The 19,577-nt window shown below is 34.4% G+C and overlaps 1 protein-coding gene across 3 annotated transcripts in view; it reads left to right on the top strand.

Annotated features, from left to right (window-relative positions):
• Window positions 1-13,301, top strand: part of LOC143253854 (fibroblast growth factor receptor 4-like) — a 140,610-nt gene extending 127,309 nt beyond the window's left edge. For all 3 annotated transcript variants that reach the window (XM_076508321.1, XM_076508300.1, XM_076508310.1), the window contains 10 exons: window positions 1,453-1,664; window positions 2,446-2,582; window positions 3,113-3,228; window positions 4,045-4,155; window positions 4,663-4,853; window positions 6,499-6,621; window positions 6,940-7,010; window positions 8,963-9,100; window positions 9,406-9,511; window positions 10,150-13,301. In XM_076508321.1, coding sequence (XP_076364436.1) covers window positions 1,453-1,664; window positions 2,446-2,582; window positions 3,113-3,228; window positions 4,045-4,155; window positions 4,663-4,853; window positions 6,499-6,621; window positions 6,940-7,010; window positions 8,963-9,100; window positions 9,406-9,511; window positions 10,150-10,269 — 1,325 coding nt within the window. In that variant the 3' untranslated portion in view covers window positions 10,270-13,301. The remainder of the gene's footprint in view (window positions 1-1,452; window positions 1,665-2,445; window positions 2,583-3,112; window positions 3,229-4,044; window positions 4,156-4,662; window positions 4,854-6,498; window positions 6,622-6,939; window positions 7,011-8,962; window positions 9,101-9,405; window positions 9,512-10,149) is intronic.
• The last annotated feature ends 6,276 nt before the right edge of the window (window positions 13,302-19,577 follow it).

Genomic DNA, 19,577 nt, shown 5'->3' with positions numbered 1-19,577 from the left:
GGCTTCTCTGCCAGCAATGGATGGTTAGATAGATTCGTAAAAAGGCATAATATCAAAGCAGCTATTCTCTGTGGCGAAAGTGCTGAAGTTTCTCAAGAAGCAGTTGAAGATTGGACTAATTGTCTCCCATCCATCTGTGAAGGCTATTCCCCTAATGACATATTTAACGCTGATGAGACTGGGATACAATACAGATCACTTCCAGCGAAATCAATGGTCAAGAAGGGAGAAACGACATCCGGTGTAAAAGTTTTGAAAGAAAGAGTTACAGTAATGCTTTGCTGTAGCATGTCGGGAGAGAAAGTTCGGCCACTTGTTATTGGTCATAGTGCTAAGCCGCGTTGCTTTCGTAATTCTGATATGAATTCATTGGGTGTAGATTATTATCACAACCGAAAAGCCTGGATGACAATTCCCATATTTACCGAATGGGCAAAAAAATTTAACAACAAAATGAAACTTCAGAAACGCAATGTTCTGCTTTTTATCTTGAAATGCGGCTTTAACTTCTGTTTCGGCGACGTGTCAAACGAAAGTGAAGACAATGTTTCAGAAAACCAATCTGACCCCGACTTCAGGCCTGTCTTGAATGGTGTAACTCTTGGCGAATATGTCAACTTCGACAACGAAACTCCAGTTTGTGATGATTCAGTTTCTGACAATATTATCGCGTGTCCTGAAGAAATCGAGAGTGATGATGGTGAAGAATGTGACGACACAATTGTAGAGTCTTTCGAGCCAATTGACTGTGCCACTGCAATGTCATATGCAGAAAAACTTTTACAATTTGGTCTCAAACACGGCAAAATGGACATTGTAAATTGCATGGTAGCAGTGAGCAAAGACATTGAAACTGTACAATTTTCGAAGAAAAAACAAACAAACATTAGTGATTTCTTTAAGAAAATGTAGTTTCTTATCGTATTTTAAGTCTGTATTTGATCATTTTTGTGCGTGTGTAGCATTTCTTCTACAGTGATTTCTTTATAAAAATGTATTTTATCATCGCATTTTAAGTTTGCATGAGCATTAGTGATTTAAGAAAATGTCTTTTATGATCGTATTTTAAGTCTGCATGAACATTAGTGATTTCTTTAGTTTACGATCGTATATCCAGTCAGTATTTGAACACTTTGCCTATTATAAAAACGTACATAATTTAAATCTTGGTAACGAATTGGGTATCCACCCCTCACTAACGACCCCTCATTAACGACCTTTGTCGAAGCATTTTTGAAGTCGTTAGTGAGGGGCTCCACTGTATTAGAGTTCATTACCAGTAAAATCTGTATGTTCTGGTTATATGATGAAATAAGTAATTAATATGGTATAATTATTGAAAGAAGTGAAAACACAGTTAATTTGTTGTTAAAGACTGCCACAAAATGGAGCATAATATGTGATTAAAGTTATAAAGTATTAGGAAATCATGCTGTGCATTTGTAAATTCAGGGCCTGAAAAAGTGAAAGAAAGCATACAAAAGGAGGTTTCTCCAATTCCATGGATGATTTTAGTGGTCGTGTTTACAAGTATACTAGTAGTGATATTACTTGGAGTTGTCCTATGCCGATATCAACTGGCAAAACAACAGAAAAACAAAGTCAATCTAATAGCCACTCAGAACCATGTCATCATCAAGAAGAAAGTTGTATTAGAAAAACCAGTAAGTGTTTTTATACTTTTGGTATTAAACTGCTAAACTGAACTTGCTAAAACACGTTAAATTGTGAGATGTAATAATTTGTTAAATATAACTAGTAAGTATGTAACTCGTAATAATGCATATAATAAATTAGCTACATGAAAATAGCCTGAAAATTTTAAATATAAACTTAGTGCCTCAAACAAAAGGTTAATTCCACTTTAATTGGACGATTTGAAGGTACCAATTCAACGACGCCTCACGCCACTTATGCATCGTGGCGTCCCCAATGACTGATACGTAAGCCCAAGTACTTGCAACACTAAAATTCAGGTTTCGTTACACACTGTGAGCAGATCAAAGATAGTTCATTGTGTAGCTTTGCACTTAGCAGCTAATATATGAGTAGTGGTGCAACGGGTGACATATCTACTACCTAAAACGTTTGTTCATAGGAAATGAGAAATTCCTATTACTGACAGTGTGATGTTCCCAAGATTAGATTAATGGCGACCCACGATTTATTTTTGTAACATGGTAACAGTGTAACATTTGAAAAGTTTAAATATAAACATAAAAAAGTCATATCGTCAAACATATGCTGTGAGAAAAATGCTTAAAGATAAAGAAATTAAAATTGCAACTTGTAGCTATGAAATTAGCCTAATTTATTTAAATTTGAAACTTACTTTTATTTAAGGTTTAAATATTGTATATTAAGGTCCTACAGAAAGTGATTAGAGAAATGAAACAAACCGGTTTCTTATTTTTCTGTTGGTTATCTTATATTTGTCTTCCGTAGGAATCAGACACATCAGGGCAATCTTTAGCACCTCTGGTAAAGATTGACATCACACACAGTTATCCCTCTTCAGAAAAAAACTCGGTATCCGAATATGAAATAACACCTGATCCATTGTGGGAATTTCCAAGAGAAAGGTTGGTAAACCTATCCATTATACCTTAAGTGAGAACTGCCACTATCAAAATGCATTCAGTAAACAAGTTTAAAACGAAATTTTGTATTATTAAAACAGCTTATTTTCAAAACTGAGAAAAATGTTGTTTTTTAAATTGTTACTTTAAGTTAAGATATTTTCATTTCAAAAGGATAATGTACTAATAATATTCATTCAAATAATTTTTAAAAAAATTGGCGTACTCTTTCAACAGCTTTAAAATATATTTTATTACTGCCTGATATTTTTGTCAAAAATCCACTTTAGGCACGATGCCATGAACATATGTAATGTACTGAACCATTAATATTTCTCAGAGGGTCAAAACACTTTTGTTGAGACTTGGATAGAAGTAGTAATTTTGTCAGATGGCATAGCGAGATATTTGCCCAAATTTGATTGACACAATATTAATGTGTTGATTGATCATTATCAAATAGACTGTGACAGTAATTTTGTTTTAAATGTTGTTTATTGAGATGCATATCTTTTGATCTTGTGATTTTATAGGCTGGTGCTTGGCACAACTCTTGGTGCAGGGGCTTTTGGACAAGTCAGGAAAGGAGATGCTTATGGTCTAACAGATAAGGAAGGTCCTACAATAGTAGCAGTGAAGATGCTGAAAGGTATGAATTGCAATAATTAATTTTTACTTAAGCCGCACAAAAGATTATGGTATAGGTACGACCAGGTGGTTAGAACGCTGGACTCGTAAAATCAGAGGGTCACGGGTTCGAATCACTGTCACACCAATCATGCTCGATCGTTCAGCCGTGGAGCTTTGTAATGTTACGGGCAAGTGGTTGGTAAAAAGAAGAAACCAAGAGTTTGATTGCTTGCTGCCTTCCCTTTAATCTTATGTTGCTAAATTATGGATGGCTAGCTCAGATAGTTATCATGTAGCGTTGCGCTAAATTCAAAAATAAACAAACCTTTGCAAAAGTAACAATTATCTGCGCCAAACAACCGGTAAAAACCTTATAGTAAAATTTAATAAAAAGTGAATTGAGTTAAAAATAAACAAAGTGCAAAGAATTCTGATAAAAGGCTTGTACAAAAATTGAAAATAGAATAATGATGGACGGCGTCACTATTAATAATGATGTCGTCCAAGCTAAACCGTTAGAAAACATGTGTCTAAAATGGTAACGTCGCTCAGTTTCCCTCTATAAACCTACATTTTGGGTATAAGCGAAGCTCATGTATTGACTTAATTGCGTTTATTAAAAATACATAAATAAGCCAGTACCAAATGACACACGAAATAAAAGGTTACATTTTTTTCAGTTTTCGGCACGTAACATTGCTTTAAGGATACTTTAATGTATTTTAAAATGTGATAATATAAAGTAACTTTTAAATATTTTAAAATATGATTATCAACATAAATTTTAGTAGATTCCAGATAGGAAAAAAACTTACATAAATATGACTTTTCATAGATGGTCACACTGATCAGGAGCTAGCTGATTTGGTATCAGAGATGGAAGTCATGAAAATGATCGGGAAACATGTAAACATTATCAACTTGTTAGGATGCTGCACTCAAAACGGTAAGTGACATTGTTACCTTATACATCAATTATTATTTATTACTTCCGATTCATCATGTAAATGCTTCAATACTAGATGAAATTATCTTAGAAAAACGTTGTATAATATAATATTTAAGCTATTTGTTGTAAAACTGACTTTTATAAATCAATAGATCTTTACTAACGAACTCACAAATTCGCTAATTACTTCGAAATAAAGAACACTGTTATGTGGGAGATATAAACCAATAAGGTAGTTGAACCGCGTGTTTCAGTTCATTCTAAACGTAAATTTAAACCAATTTAGGATTTTGAAAATCAAACAATGTCTGATTCTATAACCCAGCTTATGTTGATTATTTTACCTCAAGGACGGTTTTTTTTTTCTGCACTGGTCTGTTAGAGATGTTCTAATGTTTTGAAATCATCTGTAAGACAAAAGAGAGGTATTGCACGTGGGAATATTTAAAACTTGAAGTTGTATTGTTTACAAAACCTCATAACAGACCGCTCTGCTTTATTTAGGACCACTGTTTGTTATTGTGGAATACGCACCAAATGGAAACTTACGAGACTTTTTAAGAGCTCATCGACCTAGTTCAGGGTATGAACGAGCCATTGGGATTGACTTGAAACCAAAGACACTGACTCAGAAAGATTTGATTTCCTTTTCTTATCAGGTGGCTCGGGGCATGGAATACCTAGTTTCAAGAAAGGTAATCACACTTATTTGTCTTCGTCATGAACCTACCATTGCACTCATGTAGACCTATGCATAGTTGTTAGCACATCTGTTATAATAATAATAATACTCAGTTTGGGTTTGTCCTAAATGCACACGTACAGTACTATCTATACGTGCATGTAAGCACTTCATTTTAACAAATATAAAGAAATGCGGATTTAATATGCTTTAGAATACATTTTACTAAACACTTGTATCTAGAACTGTAAATAGTTGTTTTTATCGTCACTTCCACACAAGCTAGTTCTGTTGCTTTAGAATACTATTTGGCAAGACGAATTATTCTTTCTACTCTGTTGTTACAATACAGTCTTTGATAATTTCACTTTAATAATCATTGTTATAAACTCTATCGCGAAACTTACAATCATACAGTCTGGATCTACCTATCTAATTAATTAACTCGAACTACAATTTAGATGCTTAATTATAGCCTGAGACTACGAAATATTATGGTAAACATACTCAATTAAACAATGAGAAAACTTTGAAGGGTCTAATAACATGATGCAATAATAAAACAATCGTCAATTCGCAACGTTGGAATTGAATAGCATATAATTGGAAAACGCTATTGTAAACAAACATGAATTAAACTATCGCTTGTAAAAGCTAAATTTAACACACACACACACACACAAACCTCGAAACAATCGTGTAAATCTAACAATAATAATGGTAACCACAGAGAAGAGTCATCGTACACATTTATTTATTGGGAAAGTTGGGGAGAAAGAGGAAAAACGTAACTGGTGGAAAAAAGAGGGGGTGGTAAAATGTGACAAAATTTATTTTACTTTCCTCAGTTAATCCAGAGGTATACAAAGAGCTGTATGGTTTCAGTGGTTCAATCATCAGTCGTTTACACATGGAAAATGATTTTAAAAATTAGTTTTACTGTTACTATGAATCCCTAAATATTCAATACCGTTATTCTCATGTCTAACTAGAAGGTTGGGTTTTAAAATTGAGAAGGATAAGTATTACGTATATTTAACTTTTAGTCTACAGAAGTTCCAACATCTTTTATTAAAACAGATAATATGATATATGCAGATTTGAGCTTAAAAAGTTAGTTTTAATGTATAGTCTGCCTGATTCAGATCATCCAAAGTAGTACTGGGCAACATGCTCTTCACCAAACGTTCAGAAGAAGGGATCAGTTTTATGGGGAAGACTCCTCATAGACATACAGGGGTGGGTGTACTTGGGAGGTAACATTATTACTGAATATCACCCGTTTTATTAATTGTGATTTTTGAAATCATAGGTTAGAAGTGAAATACTCTGTTGAATATTAGTTTCTTTAGGCTTATTTAAACTTACTAACATTTCGTAACCTTTTTTTTTAAGAGCCTCAAGCTTCTCGGAACTTTTAATTTACCCGTTTCTTATAGTTGTTCAAATAGTTTATTCTTATTTGTGAATGCCTCATTACATAAAAACACAATGTTAAACTAAATGGTGTGTTCTGATAAAAATAAAATTACTGTTAAATATACTGTACTAATTTCAATTAGATTGTTTGGAATAACGAAATATACGTTTCCTTTTTTCTTTTACTTTTAAAATTATTTGAACGCGAATACATTTCACCATTTGATGTAAATATTCAGTGTATTCATCGAGACTTGGCAGCACGTAATGTACTCGTGACAGAAGACAAAGTGATGAAGATAGCAGACTTTGGACTTGCTCGAGATGTTAACAACATCGACTATTACAAAAAGACAACTGACGTAAGTGTTCGTTGTATTTTAGGTTTTATATACAGGAGATATATCAAGTAATTATGAAGTAATAACTATTTGAAATAAAATACAGCGATCGTTTTCTTAAATTCAAAAATTCCAAAGCAAAATATAAAGGTAATATCGTAACATTAAATACCTTTTGAGGAAAATTTATTAAATATTTAATAAAACAGTTAAGAAATACAGGGAATCGGGATATTTTTCTTCGTTGAGTTCACTTAAGAGGGCATGTTTGTTATTCTCTTTCAGTCGGATTGAGTTAAACTTTGAATACATCCATTCTCATAACACTTTCTCTATCAGGGCCGACTACCTGTTAAATGGATGGCACCAGAAGCTTTATTTGATAGAGTATACACGAGTCAGAGTGATGTGTAAGTTGGTGTTTTTCTTTCTGGCATTTTTAAGACTTAAAATCTATCAGAAATATGTTGGAATATTTTCGTTTCTGTTCTATTCTTTAGTCAGTGAAAGAATTATGTTAATACATCTATAATGTTGAGTTTTCTGATCAAAACCACATTGGGCTATCTGCTGTGCATGCTACAGAGAATTAAAACCCCAATTTTAGCGTCATAAGCTTGTAATCGTACCCCTGTCCTGTCAAGGGACAATTTACTCAGGAAGTAATTATAAATTCTATCTAATGTATAACTGCACCACAATGTTTTAAAAATTCTTACAATGCGCACATCTATTCATGTGCCAATCAGATCATGTGTGTATGTGCGTGCTACCTCGTAAGGAATCAATAATTGGACGAAGTTCAACCTGCACTGTTCTGTGCTAGTGCAAAACTGCAGTTTAATATAAACGTTAAAGTCAATTACTTCATTAACATTAACAAAACACGCAAGGAAACACATTAAGTTAATTTTTACTTTTCATTGGCTTATAACGTAACACCATTTTATCTCAATGCAAATACCAATAGATGTATAAAAATAGACAGTTACTGTGATTGTCTGTGTATGAAACAATTTAACTTTTTAAAACAATGCCCGATTCTACCCTTCGTCTTACACATAGGTTCGAAGATAGTTCCAGCATGAACTCTCTGGTTAATAGCGTATTTAACAACTGTATTGTGCCTCTTTTGAGCAAGTATGTTGACATCGTGCAACGTGTTGCGTTACAAAAACGTTTGTAATCGTATCGTTTGTCTTGGTTTTTCAGAAGTCAAACTTGATTAATTGTAACTAGCACGTGAGATAAGAAAGACATTTTTAAGTTGACATGTATTGTTCCCATCCATCGTAGTAAAATATTGCTAATATGCCAAAAGGTTAGCTTCTCTAAGATACATAAGGTTTTTATAATAGGTCACAATATCTTAAGTGTTGTTTTTTAAATAGAAAAGGAGTTCAATAGTCATGAACACTACGTAAAATTGTTTATTAGATGTTTGCGACTCAACTTGTACCTCATTGAACTGGTTGTAGCGTTTCAAAGGCAAAGAAGTGTACAGAACGCATGTTAGCACAGCTTATAAATAAATTGTTTGTTTGTTTTTTTTTTACAAAAGCAACATCTTAGTCTTGCTGGACAATAGAGCTCGTCCTATACAACGAAATTTAACAAAAATATATTTAATTTACTGAAAAAACCAGGGTCGTCTTATACAGCAGTAAATGCGGTAACCCTAAAGTTTAAACCTGTTTGATTACTATGTATTCTACAGGAACTTACCCTAATAGTCACTGTCACAACTTAATTTTTGATGCTCTACAACAAACGCATTGTAGGAAAGAAAATTACAGGTTACACAAATACGGTTTAGGTACAAACACAAGAAACTTATATGAAAAGAAAAGCACGGCAACAGGTGTTTCTTTTACACTTTCAATACATTAGTTTTAAACCATTGTTACTTTACAACTATTGTATGTTTCCAAACAATACAAACATCTCAGAACCGATAATTAGGTTATAGTTTAAATGCACCTCGTATGCGAAGAACGACTTCACTCGCTAAAATAAATCCAATACACTAATCCCATTATTTGTCGTCATTTTAGATTAAAAATATACATGTATATCATCATGGAAAGGGGTGGGAAACAAGTGAAAGTGACAAATGAAAACAGTTGATTTTTTGGCTTTGCGATGCTATAATTTTAAAATTCACTATTTTATAACGTCACTGTGTCAACGATTCCCCAAATAACCGAAATCTCGAGATTTTAGTCAAAGATGACACTTTATAGATGCAACAGTTAAAGATTAAACACATGTTACTTTAAATATTTTCATTTTATGAAATCGTGCGTTTAGATTTTACATAGGTGTAATTTTATAAAACTAATTTATAACAAATCACCTACAGTTGGTCTTATGGTGTATTGGTGTGGGAAATAATGACCCTTGGAGGAACACCTTATCCATCAATTCCCATCGAAAAGCTTTTTCACTTATTGAGAGACGGACACAGAATGGAGAAGCCACAGAATTGTACTCTTGAAATGTAAGTTACAGTAATTCTACTAAATATGAAACCACATATCCTGTTAGAACTAAATTAATATGATATTATGGAGTAAGGAAATTATTATTTTTTTAACAGAAACTCATTTATTGACAACTAAAAAGAGGGTCACCGTGAGTTATGATTTAAGGATGTTTGACTCAACATAAGCCACACCTGGGATTTTGATAGAGAACTTTTAGTTACTTATTGTATATAGTATAGTGTACAATATTTTATAAGTTTATGGTGTTTAGTATCATATCAACATTTACGTAATAACTACATACGTATATATTCTTCAGATACATGATTATGCGCGAGTGTTGGCAAAATTCTGCTCAGCAAAGACCGACATTTTCTGAGCTAGTGGAAGATTTGGACCGTATCTTGACTATTTCATCTGAACAGGTGAGGTTATGACTAAGAGTTAAGTGTTTATTAAATACAAGTGACTATACATTATAATAAAAGCAGTCCAGTTCAGAAATTTGAACACTAAAAATGTTCGACTTACAATTTAACCCGAAAGATTTCACTTAAAAAGAACAATGCATTTACTAAATTGGTGCCATTTTCTCTTCAGAATATTTCTATATAAAGGTATTTGGAATATATTTTTTTCATTCCAGTTACTTAAAAAAAATTACCACTAGCGTCACAATTAGAAAGATTACTATTGATACTCCGCGGGAATTCAACGTATAACGTGTATAGAAAATGTGTATGCGATAAGTTTTTTTCTCTCTCAAGGATTATAATTAACTTTTACTTATAAATCTTATTTTTATTAAATACTTTTTAACGTCATGCAAAACAAGATAAATTTAATTTGCGATTTATAATTTAGTACGTCTTATTTTAACTGAAGATCGAAATCAAACTAATCAGAAAATAAATAAAAACACTCGACTATATGCTTTGATTTTTCACACCCTTAAATTGAAAAGTTATGAATGCGCTGATAATATGACGTAAAAAGGCAAGATATTTTTGTTATTATTACATCTACATAAAGAGTATTATGAATTATTATGGTGATTTTATAGGAATACATGGATCTGAATATGCCCTTTCCTGTACTGGAAACACCTCCTTCAAGTTGCTCTTCTTCTGACATGGATGTGTTTGATTCCGAGGAAGAAACTAGTGATGGTTTTAATCTTTAAAATAAGGTTTTCCGTCAATCTGTTTATGCTAGTCAGCAGGCCTAACACTGTAGAAACTTATTTTAACGTAAATTAGGTTTTTCAGAAAGCTGTTAATTGTGTCGCTTTCTTTGACTTGGGAACCGAGAAAAAAAAGAAGCTTTATGCAGATCACAGCAGCAGAACTAAAAATTTGTATTTAGAACGCAAGAGAAAACTGAATAAAATCAAGTCAAATTTAACTGCCTTCAAAGAAGAGTAGAAATGTTCTAGACAATGCGAAACAAAGTGTTAGAGTATTTGGTGCATCGAAACGAAAAAATAAAGAAATGTTTTATAGTAAACCTTAAAGAAATATACAAAATTAGAACATTATAAAAATGATATTTTGTTATGACAAAGCCTGGAACTCCTGGGAGGCTGTAATGTTGCATGTAAAGAACGAACACGTCAACTTACCGATGTCACTATTTTTCGTTGGATTTTCAGAAAGGAAGTGGTACTCGTTGAAATGTTCTCTTTTGATTGAATATATTTTTACTAACACGTCTTTTTATTTTACTGTTTAAGTATTTTTAAATTTTGTAATATTTTTATGTAGCAAGTAATTTATTGGCTGAGAGTTCTCTTGTATTTATACACTGTATATCTGTTTTATTTTCATTCTCACATAACAGGACAAGTTCAACTCATTCGCTCCTTAACAGTTTGTATCTATAACTTATTAGAGGGAGCATTTTATCTAAATACAGAAATAGAGTAAAAGAGAACATTACACTGCAGCTTATTTTACGGATATCATCTGTACTTTGAAAGACTAAGGATTCCGATATAGGAAAATATTTGAACACATACACACAAACCCGTGTATACTGAAAGCAAAGAATGGAATTTACTTTTAGATAGTTAAGTGTTTTATTATAAAAAATTTATTGGTTTGGCTAACGTTGATGTTAAGTATTCTGAATACGGAACTGTTCACCGATAAACACACACTCACAGGTTTTCTTCGTTTTAATACAATAAAAAGTGCCTTGGTGTTATTATCACAGTACGTGTTAAATAGAAATAAAATACCCGGTTTAATATGTGCAAAGAAGTAGGAAAAGAAATAAAACCTACCTGTTTTAGTATAAAATCAGATAGACAAAAGTCACAGCTGTTATTAGATTATGAATTTTGATACGTTAAGTACCTTATATACACAAGTAAAACAGCAGCGTTAAACGCTCTTGTGTCTGGAAAATATATGAATCAACGTGAAAAGAACATATCCTACATGACAAACGTCTCAAACCAACGTGTTTGTATATTGGACGAACCAGGCTAATAAGATCAGTAACTACTGTGCAGTTAATTGTTGTAATTTCAATGCCATCTGATGCACACATACACGTTCGACATCAACATCTTTATTGGTTTAAAACTATTTCACCAAACAAACTTATAATCTCTCCGAAATGTGTAAAATAACTGTATATCTTGAGGGATACAAAAACTCGTGTTTTGATATCACATTAGATTATACACACTCATGCTAGTTTTCAGATCGCATCAAGTTTCACACAAACTCGTGCTAGTTTTGAGATATTTCGTTGTGTTACCGTTGTGCTTTATTTGTGTTCGTAAAGTCGTTGTTGTATGAAATAGTTAACGGTGTCGGAACATTATGTCGATCATTTTTATCTACAATACAGTGAAGTAGACATGTTAGTTTTTTTGTTTTACTCTTCAATGAGGGTTAATTATAATTCTGAATCTTATTCAATACACGCACAGCCATGTTTACATTGAACCAAAGATTCAGGTTTGTCTCATGGAATATATTAATATGAAGTTGTAGTTAAAAACTAGTTAATAGACTACAATATACTAAACTTATACATAAACTTTGTGCCATATCGACATTAATATTCAGTTAGAAACACTAAAGAATGGTGAAACTACCAATTTAAATAACATAGCTATGGAAGTTGAGTCAGGACCAATGAAAGATTAATGATGAAAATACAACCAAGTGTTATAAAACTCGTTATAAGTTGCTTCCACAAATTCTTAAGTTATGTAACATGATAAAGCATAGAAACTGTATACATTTATCTATTTATGTAAGTTGCTTTCGCAGTACTTTACAAGTACTGTGTTTTAGACTTGCCATGGAGATGAGCGTTTAAAGTATACATGTACTCACTTTTCACAAGCTATAATTCTGAACGTTAACTTGTGTCAAAAACAATTTTATTTTATCATGTTTTTGGGATAAAGAAAGCCGAAAGTGAAAGTTTGATAATTAAAGTCCATTTCATTGAAATGTGAAAGTTTAAAAAATATTAAATTTGTGTTTACCGAAGCAATATGATAACATTTCGTTATGTAGCAAATAAGCCAATGAAACCATTATACAAGATCCAGGTTTAACTCTGGAATTTGATTCGACTTCATTAAAAAAATTGTTGTGATCCTTTTAAAATGTTTACGATAGTATAAGAATAACAAAGCAAAATGATTTATTAGGATAAGGTGTATTTATCGTGGTTAGTATTTATAAAACGTTTATAACCTCAAATATATATTAATTATGACTTGTACCCATAGCCCAAGAGTGATTATTTCAGTTCTGAAAAGATAAATGCTCATCTATAGTTTGTTCGTGCGTTTCCTTGTTATAGGTTAGAACATCAACATCAGATGTGTGTACAATGCAAAATGGTTTAAAATGTGGTTTTCAAGGATCTCTTCATGACTTGACATCACATTTCATGAAGTATTATGTACATTAACCATTTTTAAAATTCATTGGAAAATACTTTAGTGTTTATTATAAGTTACTTTAAGGGCAGATAAACGTTCGTAGTTCTTAGTAGCTGTCTTAACTACGTGCAAGAAATTTTTAAAGACTGTATATAGATCTTAGTGCATAAGTACTAAGTAATTATCAATTTTTGTCCATTTACAGAGTACAAAGACTGAAGAAAAGTGTTATGTAGTTTTAAATGTTGGGTTCAAAATGTTTGTATTTATTTCGATGTGAATAAAATGTTTGAGAATGACAATTGAGTACTATTCTTCTTGTATGCATGTAATGATCTAGTAATCGGGATGATTGTAAAGGTTACTTTGGTATAATACAGTTAATGCTTTTATAAAGCTGGTTCGTTATTTGGAGTTTAACATGAAGCAAAGAGGCTATCTGTGCCATACAAACGGTATTACCTTTTTTAAAAAAATCATGTATGCATATTTGGAGCACCAATAAATTACAGTAAACGTATAAGAAAAATGTAGTAAAACCAACTAAAAACAGAATACGTCCCGGAAATAAGGTTGAAAATCAAATAGTAATTGTTAGGTCAATGGGCAAAAAAAAAAATTAAGTCTCAATAAATCTGTACAATGGTTACCATCACCAATATCATAGTAAAATGTTAGGATTAAACCACGAGAAAAAAAAAATGCCTAAAATGATGCTTCACGTATAATGATGACATAAAAGTGAAATGTTTGCATCGTGACTTGAGTGCCATCAAGACCATGTATTTGCAGATCGATTGCTCATAACGGGTAACGAGGAGTAATGAAACCGTGGTCAATATGTAACTTAGAATAGACAAATATTTATCAGATCTTCATGGAAACTAGACAGCCAAAGAACAATGGTAGGCTTTAACTAGAAATGCTTATGAAATTGCTCACTCCAAATTGACTGTCAACTAGTCCACATAAGGGATAGGCAGGAATGTGACAACACCAAAGCAGATGGATTTAGCTATGGTGTCAGCAACATTATTCCTATGGATAGTGAAACGAGCCAGGAAGTCAGAAAAACTGGTTATAACTGGATAAAAAAGAAAATTGGGCCAACCGTTTCTGAATATCTAAAAGAACTGGATGAGAATTCACATTAACCACTTTCAGGGCTGTCAAAAAGGTAAGCAAATCAGTATAGACAATACAATTAGTGTACTATTGGCTTCTACGTGATTCAAGGAAAATTAAATTACACACAATTAGGCACTCAACAGAATCTGTAGAGGTTTATCGGACGAGAAATCATAAACCTTGATTGAGGTCACGGAGTCAGATTTTGGATCATTTATAAGAATAATGTGAAGAAAAGATTGGTTTAAAATATGTACAGAAAAATCAGTACTCTCAAATCAGAATTATGCGACCTCTTCAGATGACTCAAAAAAATGTCACAAGCAGAGATAAATCGTGATGAGATTGGCTGATCATTGGTTGATTGGTTGGTTGATTTAGTGTTTTATAGTACAAAGAAGCTAGGCTATCTGCGCCAAACGTCCAGTAAAAAGGTAGAAGTCAATTCAGGAAAATTCTTAAAAGGAAATTAAGGTAAAACAAAACAAAGTTAAAAAATAAATAAATAGCATAAAATGTTTACATCTAGTCTACAACGTCAAGAGAAAACCTACAGTAATTCAATTTATAAAGGACTTTCTGTGGTGTGACTGTAATAATCATAACACACCAGGAAGACTAACAGGTAAGTACAAAAACCACCATCAATCACCTGAAGTTGGCCTTTCCAGTCCTGGTTTCAAGTTACTTAATGTTACGTTCAGTTTCTAATTTCCAATTGAACTAGATGAACTGTGATTTTTAAAAGGAAGCCACATTAAAAAGGTGTAAAGTATAAATTAAAAAACTTAAATGGCATTACAAAGATTAATAGCCTTTACAAACCTAAAAACATTACCAAGGTGGACAGTGTCACCATCACCATTAATACTGTTTAACGTTATGGACAAAACTTGGGACAGAATATACTTAAAATGGTGCCGTCGTTGTGAATCATAACGATGACATTAAAATATAGATTGCTTCCTACCATCCTGTATGTCTTTACTTACAGGAAATATTTCTGAAATCTGTCGATTTTCGATTTTCTTTATACAGAAATGACAGGCTGTGTGATGGACGAGTGCACGGAGGGGTGGCACTGTTGGTTGATCAGCATGTGCCCACAATGTCTTTGCCACTCAACACACCCTTGGAGGTCACAGCAATCCGTGTTTCTTTGGGTCATACCATCACTGTTTGTTCTCTCTGCCTGTCACCTGGAGAGACATATGATCAACCAGACATTGATGCTCTCATTGAACAGTTGCTGTCTGCCTTTTTATCCTGGGGTACTATAATGGACACCATCCCTTCTGGGGAAGTGCTGATATTGATAGGAGGGGTCGCTCTATAGAGCTTATGCTCTCTGATCACAATCTTTCTCTTTTCAATACTGGTTCTTCTACTTATTTCCATGCACCTAGTCAGTCCTTTACTGCTATTGATCCCTCAATTTGCTCCCCTTCATTATTCTCCCATTTTTCATGGATGGTTAACAATAATCCACAGGCAGTGGTCATTTTTATACAATCTTGAGAGAGACTGGCTATGGTCCATGCCACCCAACTCGCTTGCCCCAGTGGAAGCTGGATCAGGCAAACTAGCCCTCTTTCACTACTCTCGCAGAACTTTATTCTGCCATTGTCTGTAAGTCATTAATAGACGACTGTGTGGCAGCAGTAAGTGACTGTATTATACAAGCAGCTGCTCAATGTATTCCTAAAACCTCGACACGTTTGCCACTATATCCTCGTCCGTGATGGTATCCTACCTGCCACATGGCACGGAAGGTTCAAAAACGGGTCTGGGATACTTTTCGTAGATATCCCACAGTATCAAACCGCATCGCTTTCCAGCAGGTCCGTGCACATGCTTGGTGGGTAAGACGTGAAAGCCAGAAGGAATCTTCTGATTCAGTTCCAGCTAAGTCTATCTGCTCTGATACTATTACCACTATGCCTTCCCATACATGGACTACGGTCCTGTATTCAAGGTTCGGCTTTGTGCCTGATGGCAGTCGACTTGAAGTGAGCAACGCGAAAACAAGCTTTTCCAACTAAAACCATATATTGGACTTTGACCATCTTGCTTCCGTACGGATCGGAAAGAGGAAGTTGTTCAAAGTAGACTATGCATTGGTTTTTAACTCATCGTTTTCTTTTATCTGGAACTGATGCACAAGTGTGTAGTTTGTGTAACACTCAGATCACAATAAGCCACATTTTACTGGAAACATATGAGGGTTTGGAATGTATGGCTGTACTGCCATTGAGATTATGTCACCAGATCAAAGTTACTTCACTGACTTTGTAGAGCCAGCAAGTCTCTTCTGAATTAAAAAACATTAACCTCGACAGTTCCATTGTATCAGGGTGGTCATTTTTATTTATGTGTAGGCGAATTTGGTGTATAACCTTTCTGTTTACGACCACGTCTTTTTTCCTTACTGTCCTTATTCAAGGGAGGTCTATCGGCCTCCATGGATCCTGCCCTGGGTCGATTTGGCAGGTCTTTGCTGTTGGAAGGGATTTCAGTGACTGAGGATGTGAACGAATGATTGTTTTGATCTTGGGTTGGGAGAAGATGTATCCGAGGAAATGCCTGTACCTGGAACCAAAGAATGTGGATCTTGGGGTTTGTTGGAATGTATGTAAGGGACAGAGATAGGTGTTGAAGTTGATTTATCAACTTTTTTAACCATGGAGGTCAAAATACTTTTAATTTGTTTGGAGAACAAATTTTTTGGAGGCACAGAGAGATGTCTGCACTCCCACTGTAGTTGTGGAACGAAGTGCAGCAGCATACGTCTGAGATAAGGTGGTGGACAGCAATTTTTGAGCCTCAGGATAAGTAATGTTACGAATACTCTTTAAATGCTGCACCTCTTTTTTTCAACCATTTAGGGCAAGAACATAAGTCAGATGGGTGAGAGCCATTTCAATTGATACAATGAGGGTCTTTTTCACACTCATAGGCATCATGGTCCTTGCCACTGCAACGAGCACACGTAAAGGAACCACGACAAGACGTCTTTGAGTGACTGAACTGCTGACACTTGAAATATCGGAGGGTTTGCAATGCAGTTAAGATAACCTGCCTTGATGTGAGAATGAGGACATTGGTCGGCACCATAATTCTATCTTTGCGCATGGATATACGACTCACTGCAGAAACTCTTTGTGTGGAGAAACCAACGAGAATCTCCAACTCTGGTATGTTCTTCAAATTCCTCTCAACAATAACTCTTCGTGATGAATTCAAAGTAGCGTGAGGTGTAACCTCAATAGGTATATCCCCAATGGCCATTGAATGCAAGAGGAGTTTACTATGTTGAGAAGTGGATATTTCCACCAATATGTCACCAAATCAAAGCTTCTTTACTGATTTGGAGAGCCGAAAGGTAACTGTTTCAGAAATGTTTCTGTAAGGAAAGACATACAGGATGGTAGGAAGCAATATATATTTTAATGTCATCCAGATTGGAATGTAAACCTCGACAGTTCCATTGTATCAAAGTGACCATTTTTATTTGTGTGTAGGCAAACTGGGTGGAGAGCCCTTCTGTTTTCGACCTCGTCTTTTTTCTTTATTCGAGGGAAGTCTATCGACCTCCAGGACAGGATTGTCCTGGGTCAATTGGGCAGATCTTTGTTATTGGAAGACTATTCCAGCAAATGAGGCCATGAATGAATGATCGTTTTGCATCTTGGCACAGAAGACGTACCCGAGGAAATGTCCGTACCCAGAACCAAAGGAAGTGTATCTTGAGGTTTACTGGAGTGAATGTTAGGGACAGAGATTGGTGTTGAAGTTGATTCAACTTTAACTATGGAGGTCAAAATACTTTTCATATGGTTTGAGAACGATTCTTTTGGAGGAACGGAGAAATTCGTCTGCACTCCCACTGTAGTAGTGGAATGAAGTGTAGCAGCATACATCCGAGATGAAGTGGTGGACAGCAACTTTCGTGCCTCAGGGTAAATAATGTTTTGAGTTGTCTTCAAATGCTGCATCTCTTTCTTTCAATCCTTTAGGGCAAAAACGAAAGTAGGATGGGTGAAAACCGTTGAAATTGACGGAATTTGGGTCCATTTCACACTCATAAGCATTGTAGTCCTTGCCAACACAACGAGCACACGTCAAGGAACCATGATATGTCTGAGTGATTGAACCACGGACACTGGAAACATATGAGGGTTTGGAATGTATGGCTGTACTGCCATTGAGATTATGTCACCAGAACGAAGCTACTTCACTGACTTTGGAGAGCCAGCAAGTCCCTTCTGAATTAAAAAACATTTGCCCTAAAGGTTTGTCTGAAAGAGCATGTGATACAAGGAAATGAGTTACAGGTGATACAGATGTTGAAGACTGCTGCTCAGAATCTTCAAGACGTGGTAATATACATATGGACTGTTTTTCACTATTTTAAAGTTTTAATTTCGTGGATCCATAATAAAATTTTTCAGTGCTCACTGACCCGATCCACCGTAAAGCCTTATGAGGGAATGCACGCCAATACAAAACAAGAACACTGCAGCAATGCCAAGGTTTCGTGAGCACTATACTCAAACACCAGCATCAGATACAATGTCCACAACACCTGCTGAGAACATCCAACACTGGTACATGGTTGACCCTAGCCAAAGTGGACCAGCCAAATGACCCAAGGCCGTCAAGAATTTAAGGCCAGAGTGGTGTGTTAGGGTTTGAACCTTCAGTCACCAGGATCCTCTCCTTCCCCTTATGGGCCACCACACGCAGCAAACACGTGGGTGGATGTTTAGGTCCCAGAGGAGGTAAACTGAAAGAACATAAACCTCCCTTGGGAGGTGCTCTCCCCACGTGCAGAAATCCACACGGAGTGGAGGCGAGACAGTAAAAGAATATCATTGATCAGCTTCAGTCAGTGTGCTATAAGCCTAGGATGCTATAATTGGGATTAACGCCTATTACTAGTAAAATTACAGAATATGACGAAGAACGTTTGTAGCTTTCGAACATTACAAATTGTTTGACTTCAGTAAATTATTTAAAAGGTTAATTTTTCTTGGTAGATATTAAGATATTGTCATCGGCAAAAAACTTAGTGCTTCAAACTTTACCAGTCATTAACTTTTGTACAGATGTAACAAATAATTAATTTGCTCTCTGTGAACGTCGATAAAAGATTTAGTTTCAGAACAGATACGAATTAGTATTGTTTATAAAACTCTCGTATACTTATAACAAATGATGGTTGATATCAGTAATAACCGTTATTATAAATTGTATTGTTGTTTTTGTTCGTATGTTAAAGTACATGGATTAAAAGAAATTTGCGTGTATCAATCTTATTAGCAAATATCAAATACGTATTAACATTTAACTGACTTCTAAAAAAGTTCCCGATAATTTGAAATCGGAACATGCAACATAACTTGTAGACTTCTGTGATAAATTATAATACGTAACATGTCTTTCACATG

Source organism: Tachypleus tridentatus, chromosome 1 (genome assembly GCF_004210375.1).
Source record: "Tachypleus tridentatus isolate NWPU-2018 chromosome 1, ASM421037v1, whole genome shotgun sequence".
Taxonomy (NCBI): domain Eukaryota; kingdom Metazoa; phylum Arthropoda; class Merostomata; order Xiphosura; family Limulidae; genus Tachypleus; species Tachypleus tridentatus.
Note: the sequence above shows the minus strand (reverse complement) of the source record. Positions and strands in the feature narration are given on the sequence as shown.